At 36.4% G+C, this 13,114-nt stretch overlaps 1 protein-coding gene across 1 annotated transcript; it reads left to right on the forward strand.

The window, feature by feature from the left end:
* Positions 1-967: 967 nt before the first annotated feature.
* LOC129241331 (venom serine protease Bi-VSP-like) lies at positions 968-11,769 on the forward strand. Its single transcript, XM_054877591.1, has 8 exons — positions 968-1,317; positions 4,086-4,225; positions 4,330-4,585; positions 4,656-5,046; positions 7,770-7,845; positions 11,056-11,140; positions 11,197-11,495; positions 11,558-11,769. Exons 1-8 carry the CDS (start codon positions 1,260-1,262, stop codon positions 11,693-11,695), a joined length of 1,443 nt encoding a protein of 480 aa, XP_054733566.1. The 5' UTR covers positions 968-1,259; the 3' UTR covers positions 11,696-11,769.
* Positions 11,770-13,114: the final 1,345 nt, after the last annotated feature.

Raw genomic sequence — 13,114 nt, forward strand, 5'->3', positions numbered from 1 at the left:
TAGTGCTACTTGAGGAGTGCCAGAGTAGCACTTCAACCAATTCAAGCAGTTTTGAGGAAAAATAAGGTGGAGCAAAATTAATCCATATAAATCAAAAAAAAATTATTTTGAGTGGCAGAAACCTTTATTTTGACCTTTGCGCGCTCCATTGCTTGCCTGCTTACATACTGTGGTTGACAAGTTCACAACGATAGTACGACAGCATTTGCAACAATTATAAATCTTCTTAATTTACCGCCGCTTTGTATAAGAAAATCGTTTAAGTATAAAAGAAATATATTATACATATGTATTATTAGACTAGAATATTTGGGCATAAAGGTGTTTACTTTTAAATGAAGTACGAATGTATTGCCCATTTTCGACATTTTTCATCACTAAATATAAAAGTGTCATACTTTTGGAAATTGTAAGCATAAAAATTCTGCTTTTGCATGAATTCCGTTTTTCGCGACGAAGCTACAAAATTGTTAATGACTAATAACTCGTCTGCCTTTACTATGCACGTACATGTTTTCCTACAATCTTTCATAAAAATGACAACAGCTAAGCAACAAAAATCACAGACTATGTTTGAGTTTTAGCAGTTCAATCTGTATTTAAGGCCAGTATGCTTTGTTACCTAAATCTTGAAACTAGTTCATGTAAATACTAATATATTTCCATTTTATTACCTCTACCGTTGGTTTTAGTGAATTCTAATCGTTTATTAACCACATAGTTAAGATGAGAGACAACTTATAAGGTAAGCGTTTCGTGGGAATCCCTGGCTGTTCCACAACTTCAGTTAATTACAAATTCAATATATAGTAAATACTACACCAAAAACCGGCTGTGATTTGTTTTTTTTGAAGATATAAAGAAAAAAGCGTATAGCACAACAGGCAGCAAAATATATAATATATTGAAAGATGAGAGCTTCTCGCAGGTTTTGTTATAATTTTTGGCAACAGTTACGAAACCAACGCGTACGCGACGAAAAGGATGAATACAAGCGCGTAGTACACAAGTTGTGCTATAAGAATAAAAAATATTTGTAATTAATAATGAATTATAAAATTATATGATGAGAAAGTGTTTGTGTGGTGAAATACTATATTACAGTTGTGGAAAAAAAAACAAAAACTTAAAACTCATTCTAGTCGCTTATTTTAATGCTTCAGTTTAATCTTTACATAAATAAAAATAGCTGTAACTACATTGCATTAAAACTAATATTCGCTATTTCTACACTCTCGGCGTAAATATAAAAGTGAAAAATGAAGCTGTTTGCAATTGTTTTGATTTTATGTGCAACCACAACGAAATCAACTAAAGGTGCGTGATTTTATTAAGTATTGCTACAAATGCAATAAAATTATTCTAATTTTTTGATAACATATTTAACTAAATTCTATATGAATACAAACCATACGACTCAAACATAAGCTAAATTGTTTTAGTGAACAACCTATCCAGCCACAACGTTTTCTGTGTAAAGTTCAGTTTAATTTGAGTTTGAGGTTCTCAGTATAGGCAAGCATATACATACAGCTTCTAAAAAGCTTGATAAAAAAGGACAATCATGAAAGAACAGCAATTCTTCCCGAGACTTGTACAATTGTCCAATGGCAATTAAGTTCCAGGAATTTAGTTATAGCTCGAGAACTGCTGTACAGTACATCGTCTGAAGAGAGTGAATCATGCTTCATTTCCTGTCGAAACTTGAAGTTGAGCTCACTTGTTTTGCACCTTGTGCGTCTCTTTCGAATATAACGTTTTATTGGCGTATGACCGCGAGACTCGTAAATAAAGCCAGCTGATGGTGAAAGGGGTGGAGAACGCCAACGAAAGCGAGGATATTCAAGTTGCGAGTGAATGTTAATGTTTTTATTCTTAATGAATATATTCTTCCTGAAGATACAGTGACTGAACAGTTAGATGGTATGTTGGTATCATGTAGCGGAATTCGCGGATAATGGCAGAACTTTGCGCCACGACCTAAGCGCAGACCCTTTTCCCGTTTATTGCGCAAGCGTTTTTGGGAAAAAGGTTCTCCAACTTTGCCACATAATACGATATATAATATGTATATCTTATAATTTCTTATTCTTCAAGATGAAGTCATACATCAAAGGAACTCATAATGGCGGTACAGGATCTCAAAGTGAGCTAACTTTGTAGGGTTACTATGAGGCTTCTAATTGTGCAAACAACAGTAGCATCATTGGGTAAAATTAATCATCATTATCATCATGCACTATAGGTCGGTGTGAGCCTTAGCTTCCTCCATAATTTTTCTCCATTCATCTCGATCCATAGCCATACTATGGTAGTCAGTCGCGGCTATACTTCCTAGATCATCCTCAGCGTCGTCTAACCATCTTTTGCGCGGTCGCCCTCTTCGTTTTTCACCATATATGCGTGCAACAAAATTTTGCGAGGTATTCTTTCATCTGCTATTATGAAAACGTGTTCTAGCCAGACACACCGCATGACGTGTTCACCTTGTAGCAGTTCTTCCAACACGTTAGTATATCTGATGCGATAGAGTCCATTTTCTTCTGATAACGGACCCAGGATTCTTGTCAGTATTATTCTGACATTGGTCGAATCAGTGTTTTATTCTTAGTGTTGCCCTAAATTCTGTGAAAAATTTTACATTGCATGCGGAGAGAACAAATTCGTAGAAAACAGTTTCGTTATTTTTTCTTTTGTACGTATGCTTTGTCTACTCATAAATTACACTCAGTTTCGTGCTTGTTAATAATAGAGTGGAGAGCTAAGGAAATCGTATTGCAGTCATTGCATTACAAAAGTGTGGTAAAAGTGCAAGTGACATTTACGCATTGCTGGAAAAACTTAATATTTCGAGAATGTATTCAATCGTTTTTCCAAAATGTCTCAAGAGACAGACAGGAAAGAAAGTGGTCGTCCTAGCTTGATTCAAACTAGTGCAGCCAAAAAAGCCGCCCGAGACAGAATTCGCAGAAATTCCCTTAAAAACAGAAAATCATGTCCAGGGAAATGACTGTATATTTACCAGATCCATGTCAAGACTAATTAGAGATGATCTCCACATGGAAGTCTTCCGTCGCTCAACTGCCCATTTTTTGGCTTGAAGATAATTAGACGCGACAGATGCAAGCAACTTATTCGGTGGTGCGCGGTCAACGACCATGAAAATATTCCTTTCTTGTCATATTGGCTCACTTCAAAGGCACTTTCGCTTGCAGCCGATGCAACAATTCAGGTAGCGAGGCATCGATTTTAAGCAAAGAACATAAAATCGTTAACCTTATTCTTCCTTATGGTTATTTTTTTAGAGGCATATCCATCTGCGTTAGGTTCATACCTTAGAGGGCGCTGTGTTAGCAACTATTTGTCGATACAGACAGTAATTAGGTCAGTTTTGGAAGTAAAATTTGCTTTTTTTCATGGAGCTACATTACTTGTCGACCCCTACTGCTCTCAATGCTGGACATTGTCATCTAAATACCGAACACAAATTCGATGCTTGAAAATACAAGGGAGACGATTCCTTTCAAGTGTTCGGTTCTACTTGAGCGTCAATATCAGGTACTTTCGAAAGAAAAATGTGGTGGTGCAGGGGTGCATTTTCAGCGCTACTCATCACATGGATGAAATTGGGGTTTTTTATGATGGAAAAATGATTTTGACAGTTTCTTAAGCTGAAAAAATGAACGAAAATTTTGAATGCCTAGTATAAACTTCAAGCAATGTTCCGACCATAACAGCACATATCTCTTAGCCTCGCTTCATGTAGATCAGAAACGCATGAAGCAATAGTGAAATTATGTTTCGAGTTATTGATTTAATTACTTAGTGAACAAATTTTTGTCTTTCTTATTTTTTGTTTTAATAAAGAATCTTTTATGCACCTCTTAGGTGGTATTTCTAACGCTAAATTAGTTTCGTATGTTTTTTCACGCAATTAACTACAAGAGCAACTTGCACGTGCAAGTTTGCTGCCATCGATAATAACTTTTGTGCTTAAAGATTTAGTCAATGTTCCAACCTAGCGACACTTCTCTACTTGTTCTTTAATTCAAATCTGCATTGTTATGAAATCTTTTACCGTACAGCTCAATCAAATTGTGTGACTCCAGAGAACTATTATGGCATTTGCTCCCAATTCAATTTTTGCCCGCAGGTGGTGAATGCTTATCGCTCTCGCAATCAACAATATGTGGCAGCTGCACAACGCGTCTGTGGTGGCAACTTGGTTAGTACATATGCAGTTACCAAAGAACATAATTACTAAAGAAAATCTTCCTATTGCTTTTTGTTTGCATAAACGGAATGTGTATTACATGTATTTCATTTCAGTTTTGCTGCGCGATGCCTACAAATCGGGGGCAGTTGCGTCCCCAACAGCATACAATCCGCCAGCCTATGGTCAGTTATCGGCCCTCTAATCCTTTTGTAGCTCAAACCCAGCAACAACCAATTCGCATAGTGCGTCAGCAACCAGGTATAAATTTCCGCAGCGTTTTCAATACGGACGGAGTACCTTCAGAATTTGTGAGCTATAGAGCAGGGCAGTATTGTCGTGGACCCGACTCCAGTGAAGGAGCATGCTTGGGTAGGTACTAAGTGGGAGCATATGTACATAATTTATATTACCTTAAATAACCCTTTTTTGTTTAATAAAGATATAAATAGTTGTGAACCGTTGCTGCGCGAACTCTACACTCGATATTCCGACTACTACTTCATTGAATATGTGCGTTTATCCAATCGAAATTGCGGTGGTACTGGCTATGTTGTCTGTTGTCCTGCTGCTACACCGCGTGATGAACAGCCCTCCAGTCCGGCACCGAATCCTGCCTCGGTCTCACCCTCCAGCTCTGTGGGCGTTTGTGGTGTTGTTGTGCGATCATTCAAAAAGATTGTTGGCGGAAAGGCGAGTAAAATAAGTGATTGGCCATGGACGGCTTTATTAGCTTATCCTGAGTTGAGTTCGGAATCTCCATTTAAATGCGGTGGTGCCTTGGTATCTTCAAGACATGTGGTGACGGCGGCTCATTGCATACGAAATGATTTGTGAGTTTCAACGATAATATACATTTTTCCTTAACTCAGGCTAGACGGTTTTTGACCCTTTCTCAGGAATGGTTCGAATGATATTTGCTTGAAAGGTGGGGATTTTCGCTTTTAATTAATTGAGTAAATTGTTTCTATATTTTATGATATTTCAAAAACAAAAATCTGACAGACTCGCGTCGCAGCTGTGAGGCTGCCAAATATGATCGCAGTGATGGGTAATAACACAATTACGAACGGAATAACCGAAATATTGCGAAAGAGATCGATATGTTATGGGACATGGTGGGCAGTCCTGCCGAAACCACAGATCGATCGACCATAAGGACAGTTTCAAGCTATGAAAATTCGGTAATCATAGCTCAATAATCGATGATCAAAAACGTTGGCGTGTTAGTAACTGGGTATCAGCAATTGGACCTTTTATTTTGGTTCAACTGATAACTATCCTATATGAGGGATAGAAAGATAAGAATGGTACCTCCTTTCATACTTGCAGATTCAAAAATAGGGAATAGCTGATGAGTACAGATTCATACTGGTGGCTGTATTACAAATTAACCAATACGAACAAATTAAAGGCGTTTAGCAGATTAGCAGTCGTTTCTCGTGAGATATTTTGGTTGGAAATTAAGAATCAAATATAATTAGGGAAAGAGTTCGTACTGATCCCTCGGAGGCTCAATGAGTATATCAAATCGAGTATATCAAACGATTGTTAATTATGGTTAAAACTGAAGAAATTTGGAAATGTGATTGAATTGTAAAAACAAAGACGTTGTTGTTTATAATTTTATCCCAGAGAGTATGACAGATTTCACAGCAAAAACTGCTTCGACTACTCTCATTCATCTAAATGAGCTCACTGATCCAGCATCTCTCAGCCCGGCTGCTAAATTTTATTAGCTCTACCATTAAGATGTAAAACAATTCCGTTTCTTAAATGAGTGCAATAACACCACACTTTTTTATTGCAAAGAACGACACGTTTAATGCTATGAGTGAAGCAACTCTTCTTTAACGAGGCTTCTCGAAGTTCAAAAGGATCCGTTATGATACCCATGAAGAAAGAAGTTGCTATGCACCAAAGAAGATAAGAGCTTACGCTATTCTAGAGTGTAGTTAACTCTGCTGACTCTTCTTATCTCCGACTCAATTACAGAATTACAACATATGCATCCCACTCCAAAGTATTATTTGCAATAGGCACTGATGATATGTACGCAAAATTAATCAACTTATTGGAAGATTTATAATTTTTGGACATGGCGTCTTACGTTAATCCAATTTGACACTTGTGAATAAGCTGGCAAGCAATGGAGCGCGAAAATGTCAAAATAAAGATTCCTTCACCCAAATTTCTTTTATTTTAAAGCATCAATACGAACATTGTGGAATAATTATTCCCTGCGCACTGTGCCCAGGGGTATTATAATTTTGTTCTCATAACGATTTTATGTAATAGGAGAAGCAAGAGAGGAGTCGATTTAGCCATGTTTGTCCACGCGGCCGCAAGTGCGCATGAACCTCTAGAAAAAATTAATATATCATATTTCTATGAAATGTGGTTCTTAACTCATTTAGGTCCGACAGAAATATTATTCACATCGGATAAAAACCACGCCCACATTTCATGTTTTAAGACTAAATTTCCGACCGACTATTTAATGTTACAAGCTATAACTCGAGAAAAATTTAGATGTTTTTACTAAACTCAGCAACGACACTTATCTTAACATAAGTGAGTTTATAAGTTTATATTATATTTAAAACGGGCAATTCGGGCAATTACTACACGCCCACTTTCATGTAGAGTTAATTTTCAAAACATGCAAAATAAAAAAAAAATTATGATTAATCTATAATAAATAAAGCTATAACTCTGATTGTTTATGACTTCTTTTAGTTTTCCGCCAGTTGTTAACAGTCATCCGCAACTAAATTTTACTACAATGTGCGCGGGCTGATCCGGGCGCCGAATTTATCGCTTTCTTACTTTTTCCTCCAAGGATCTTTCGATCTTTATATTATACGTTCCGATCACCTGCCTCCAACTTACAGTCATTATTGATGTTAATTTTCGTTCGTGTGATTTTTGTCACCACTCGCTCTTTCATGAGAAATTATTATGATGGCAAATACAATTTGTTGTTGTGCTATCATGCTAATTGGCAAGTGCGAATTAAACAGGAGACTATTTGTGTAGTATTTCAATACATATTTAAATTTCAAAAAAATTGAAGGTTCATCTTTCTAAAATTTAAAGCGTTTGTTTTGTTTGAATATTTCCATCGGCTTCAAATGAAATGCTATGGGAGTCTGTAACGCAAAAAAATGTGTATATTTTGAGAATTCAGCCATCGAACAGCTAAACATCTAACAAAAAAGTGATAAAGTAGCAAGTAATGACATTTTAATATAAATATGATTTTTGTATAGACTTTTTGTTCTTTGTGCAAACATCATTTCGTTAAATATTTCGCTAATGATTTGTATTCAAATAAAATATTGACTATACTGGTTTTATAATTAACGAATCATCTTCACGTCAAGATCTATCACATCTATCAATCAATCATCTATCCACAAGCTCGAAAAAAATGTATTTTTATTTAAAAATTGCACGCCATAAAATTTTTATTTTGGATATAGCATTATTATTTTTATGGAATTTTATTGTGCCCATTTCAATTTTTCTTTTATTTCTTTCATACAAAATTTAGGAGTTATGTGCGCCTGGGTGAATATGACCTGAGTACAGATGCCGAAACACGTCATGAAGATATACGAGTTGCGCAGGTGAGAAATAATATGTATATTCATGAGTATTTGATGTCAAATTTCTAATAGATGAACTTTCTTAATATGCGAACGATTTTTTTGGCGAAAGTCTTTGACAATATGAGCTCGTTGCCGACAAAACTGGCAATTTTTCAAGTACAGACAATTAAAATTACATTGATTGAAAAGAAAATAAGTAGATTGAACAAGAACTAAGGACCATATTCATGGTGGTAGGACTTAGATAAAAAAGTTTCTCCAAATAATGTGACTATGAATTGCCATAATAACAAATTATAATTATGTGGTTTACATATGACACTAGTTTATGACTAAAAAACCAAAGCATCAGATCCTTTAATGCCAATGGGAAAGTGGCATTCTATAATTTTCAAAATTATCTTTTCTGTCATGTAATTTTAAAGATATCGCCAAATAAAATTTTTGGTTAAATGTGAAAAAATAGTATCATTATTATTATAGCGCGATTTAGCAATGCGATATCTGGAATATATTGTGTCCACTTCATGGACTTGGTGAAACACCAAAATTAAGAAAAACATTTTTCTCCTGCCCCTCGGCAGGCAAAGTCAAACCTCCGACTGTATTTCTGCCATGAAAAAGCTCTTCATAAAAACATCTGCCGTTCGGAGTCGGCTTGAAACTGTAGGTCCCTCCATTTGTGGAACAACATCTAGACGTACACCACAAATAGGAGGAGGAGCTCAGCCAAACACCCAAAAAGTGTGTACACGCCAATTATATATACATATATATATACTTCATGGATTCACAGTATTTCTCTGAACCCACTTATTCATTAATTTTTGTAGTTTTGTTTCCTCCGCGAGTAGTATATTTACCCAGCGTTCGGCACGATGCCAGGCCATGTTTGGCGGTTTCATCTCCCCCTCTATAGAACCTGCAAGTTCCATTGGAGTATATGCACTGTGCATAGTAAGAAGGTGATTCATTCTACAAAGCACTGTTAGTATTCCTGTGGTGATTCTAAAATTATTCTTATTTAATTTCATACAATCTTTAAATCGGTTTCTCTTGATTTCGATTGTTCCAGTATGATCTCCTTTGTTTATCTTCTACTTCCTGAATAAGAGAGGAGAGTTTACCCTTTGTTCCAGTATGTTCTCCTTTGATTATCTTCTATTTCCTGTATAAGAGAGGAGAATTTACCCTTTCCTCGGTTCCGGGCCTAATTTAGTTGCCATTTCATTCCCAGTAATTCCTATGTGCCTTGGAACCAATATCTGATTGTTCTCGCTTAAGGTATTCAGCTTTTCAAGACATTCCAGCACCAGTTTTGGTGTAACCTGGGTTCGCAAGTTTTAGATAACCCTTTCCAAGCCTCTTTATTGCCAAGTTCAGTCATGGAGCGTGTGAAAAATTGTGTGAACATTGGTAGCATCGCGTCCCATGGCATTGAGATCTCAGAGGTTAGTTCAGTAAGAATATTAAACTTCAAGCGATTTGAGCCAACGGTGGCTTTTGTTGCTCTTAGGATAGCCCTCCTCGCTTAGGGATGTTTATGAATATGAAGAGGGGGAGCTCTTGTTATGCGTGCACATGCTAGTCTTTGTAACCTTGTTAGTACATAAATTATGGCAGCTTACTAAATCCTGAGCTTTAGCCAGCTGGCGTAAAAGTACGCCCCTTTAAGCTTTTTCAGGAGCGAGTAAAGAAAGATGTGACAACTTAGAAGTTATACCATATGTTTTGTCTCTTGGCAATGAATTATTAACAGGATATTCACTGTACTATCAAAATGTCAGTTGAATGCGTACTAAATTTACGCAGATTTATCGTAATGCGTCTTTAGAGGATTATGAAATTATTGCCATAACCGACAAGTGGCTGAATGACAGCTTTGGCCTTCAAAAAGTTTAAGCTCAGTAATTCCAAAGACGACTATGCACAATTTCCTAAGTTGAGGAAGGAGTTCAACACAATTATAATCCAATCTATTGTAACAAGACTAAAATTAGCGGTTTCCCTGCTAGTTTAGAATATGATGGAAATGTTTCTGATATTACCCAAAGTTCACGTGACTTATTTGCTCGATTTTTTCAGAAAGTGTATGATAGATACAAGGTGAAGTCCAAAATAAACAAGACTGAGCTAAAATAGAAACGACAGGAGCTTTGTTCTGATAACTTCGAGCTAATTTATTCAAAATAGTCCCCTCTGGCCTCGATACACTATTTTGCGCGATCTAAAAGCTTTTCGAAAGAGTCTTTCAGGTCATTGACCGAAATGTCCTTCAGGATGTCGGTACAAGTCTTTTGACCCTCTACGGACGCAAAACGCTTTCCTTTCATGCCCAAACGCAATTTTCGGAATAGGGAGAAGTCACAGGGAAATACAGGCGAATACGGCGAATGATTGTCAAAAAATCAGTGACAAGAGTGGATCGATGAGATGTGCCTTATCATGCAATAAGTCTCAGCTTTCTCCTTCGCGGTATTCAGGTCGGATTCGACGTATGAGATGCAACACACGCTTGGAATCGTAAAAACAAATGAGCATGGACTTGATTTTTGACTTCTCCAAACTCGATTTTTTGGGAGGTGGCTCGTCTGGGGCCTTCCATTCAGCACTTTGAAGCTTAGTTTCAGGTTCAACGTTTCATCACCAGTTACAATGATGTAAAGGAAGTTCTCGCCTTTTCTACCTCTTTAATGAGCTCTTTCGAGTGTCGAATTCTTGAGCGAAATGAAACGGGCACAGACCTTTCGTAAGCCCAAATGATCAGTTAAAATGCGATAAATCAATTTTCAACGATGATTTCGGTTCATTTTTGATAAATTTACGAAAAATTTCGATGAAGTTTTCGGCGATTTTGTCATTTATGTCCTCACAACCATCTCTGAAACGTGTAAACCACTCATGAACTCTGGCACAAGAAAGACAATCATCGTCATAAACTTTTTTCATCAATTCAAATGTTTTGGTAAGCGTTTTACCGATTTTAAAAAGAAATTTGATATTAGCTCTTTGTTCGAAACTCATTTTTGTACCGATGACACAAACATACTGACACTTTAAACGCAATAACTTCGCTTCCTCTGAACCGAATATCACCAAGCTATCATTGGAAGTTGCCTTCTAAAATGCACTTAAAATACGAAATATATTTATGATCAACTAATTTACATACATTGCAGTGACTAAAAACTGCTTTAATAAATCAATATTCCCTTCTTTTGTCTACAGAAAGAACGCCATCCTAATTACCGCACCGCTAATGGACGCAATGACATTGGTATAATTTGGCTTGAACGTGACGTACAATTTAGTAGTAAGTTTTTAAGTACTATCCTAAATTAAATCTAATACATTGTGTACTTCTCACAGATACCATTAAACCCATTTGCTTGCCCAGTTCGCCGCAGTTACGCAGCAAATCCTACATTAATTACAATCCCTTCGTTGTGGGTTGGGGCAAAACTATGGAGGGCGGTGCCTCTTCGAATGTTCTACAAGAGCTGCAAATACCGATTCTAGATAATAATGTATGTCGTGACAGTTATAGACGTATGAATCGTCTAGTGACTGAAGACCAATTCGATGCGGGTGTGATTTGCGCTGGAGTGTTGTCCGGCGGCAAGGATACATGCCAAGGCGACTCAGGTGGACCACTAATGATACCAGAGGTATAGAATTTATTGGTTATTTATTAAAATTTAATAAATTAGCATTGTTCGTAAATTTTTAGAATACAAATGCTGGGATCAAATTCTATCTGATTGGTGTTGTCTCGTATGGCGTGGGTTGTGCGCGTCCAGAAATTCCTGGAGTTTATTCTAGTGTGCAATATTTTATTGACTGGATTTTAGCAAAAATTGCCAATTAAAATTATATCCACAACTATTGCCTGATTTGCAATAAAATTGGTTTGCTAAACATTTTTTTAATAAAGCAGACCCAAGCGCATGCCATTGATTTGGTTTACTATATTAATTTTTGTTTTATTCTTCTATTAGCTCCCATGATTTGGTTCTCTGCTGCTGCATCAAATAACTGTCTGGCGTATACTAAATGCATATCTAAATCATTATTTATCGCGCAGATCTGCAAGAGGTGAATATTGCCAGTCTTCCTATAATGGAATAGTCGTTGGAAGCTCATTAATCTTCCCACTCCTGTTAGTCGTAGACAAAGTTTTGTAATAATATTTCTTCAGTTGCTCATTTCATCACTTTTGACAATAACACCAATCATAGTAAATTATTACCACTCAAGGCGAACCTATTAAAGGTGGTGTTGATAAATCAGCTGATTTTTTTTTTCTTTGGCTGTATGCATGTGGCTGTCAGCACAGAGTAAACCAAGGCGAATTCGTTCTTTGTTTTCTACTTTTCCAATACTTTGCTGTGACAGTCAAACAAACAAAGCATTGTTATTGGTTTAGTGCCACCACCTTTAATAACTGCGCCTTGGTGCCATCGTTATTAAAATATTTTGCGATAAGTAACTTAGATTGAAAGACGTAGAATCAAATATTCAAATAATGCTGTTTGTGTAACTTTTTAACTATGACTTTACGTCTCTGTTTGTGAGAATTTTCGACAGTATGAAGCAGCTGCTGGTATTTGTATATACTTTTTGTTATTCATTTAAAATCTCTCCGCTCACCTCAAACATAATCTTTAATGGTTTTCTTATCCTTTTTAAATCACATCACCGCTTTGTTGTGGTAAACAGCCACAATCTTGTTTGAATAATGCAATGAAATCTACTTTCACCCGCGTTTTTCACGGACGTGCCACATGCCGCTGATATTGTTCAAGTTTTCTTTGCATTCAAATTTTTGATATTTTTTTTTATATTTAAATTCCTAACAGCTGTTCGACGGTTTTTTTTTTAACTATTTTTTTCCATATTTAAGTAGTGAGGATTATTAGTTTCCTTCAAGAGAACATATGACTTATGTGGAGATGGAACGAAAGGATTAAAAACGCATCTTTCCATCGCTACACGCACAAGGGGCTGGCGTGCATCAAAGCGTGATTTCTCACAAAACTTGCACATGTTCGCCTAGTTCATTAGGACTTTCTAAAGGGCGAGCAAAATATTGAAACACTCAATAACTCAAGTAAGTATATCGATGGGAGGTCGAAAAATTCTCTGAGATTTGCATATTTCAGCAAGTAAATTTTCATCATTCAACACTTAAAATCGCATTTGCATTAAATGATTTGCATTCATCAAGAGAAAATTGCATTCTTATATGCAAAATGAACATATCAAAGTGTTGTGAGAAGGTATTTAT

The sequence above is a fragment of the Anastrepha obliqua genome, chromosome 3, assembly GCF_027943255.1.
Source record: "Anastrepha obliqua isolate idAnaObli1 chromosome 3, idAnaObli1_1.0, whole genome shotgun sequence".
Classification (NCBI taxonomy): Eukaryota; Metazoa; Arthropoda; class Insecta; order Diptera; family Tephritidae; genus Anastrepha; species Anastrepha obliqua.

Coding starts and splice junctions, on each gene's coding strand:
- LOC129241331 (XM_054877591.1), top strand. CDS start 1,260: ATGAAGCTGTTTGCAATTGTTTTGATTTTATGTGCAACCACAACGAAA. Junction 5,047..7,769: donor CATTGCATACGAAATGATTT/GTGAGTTTCAAC, acceptor TACAAAATTTAG/GAGTTATGTGCGCCTGGGTG. Junction 11,496..11,557: donor GACCACTAATGATACCAGAG/GTATAGAATTTA, acceptor GTAAATTTTTAG/AATACAAATGCTGGGATCAA.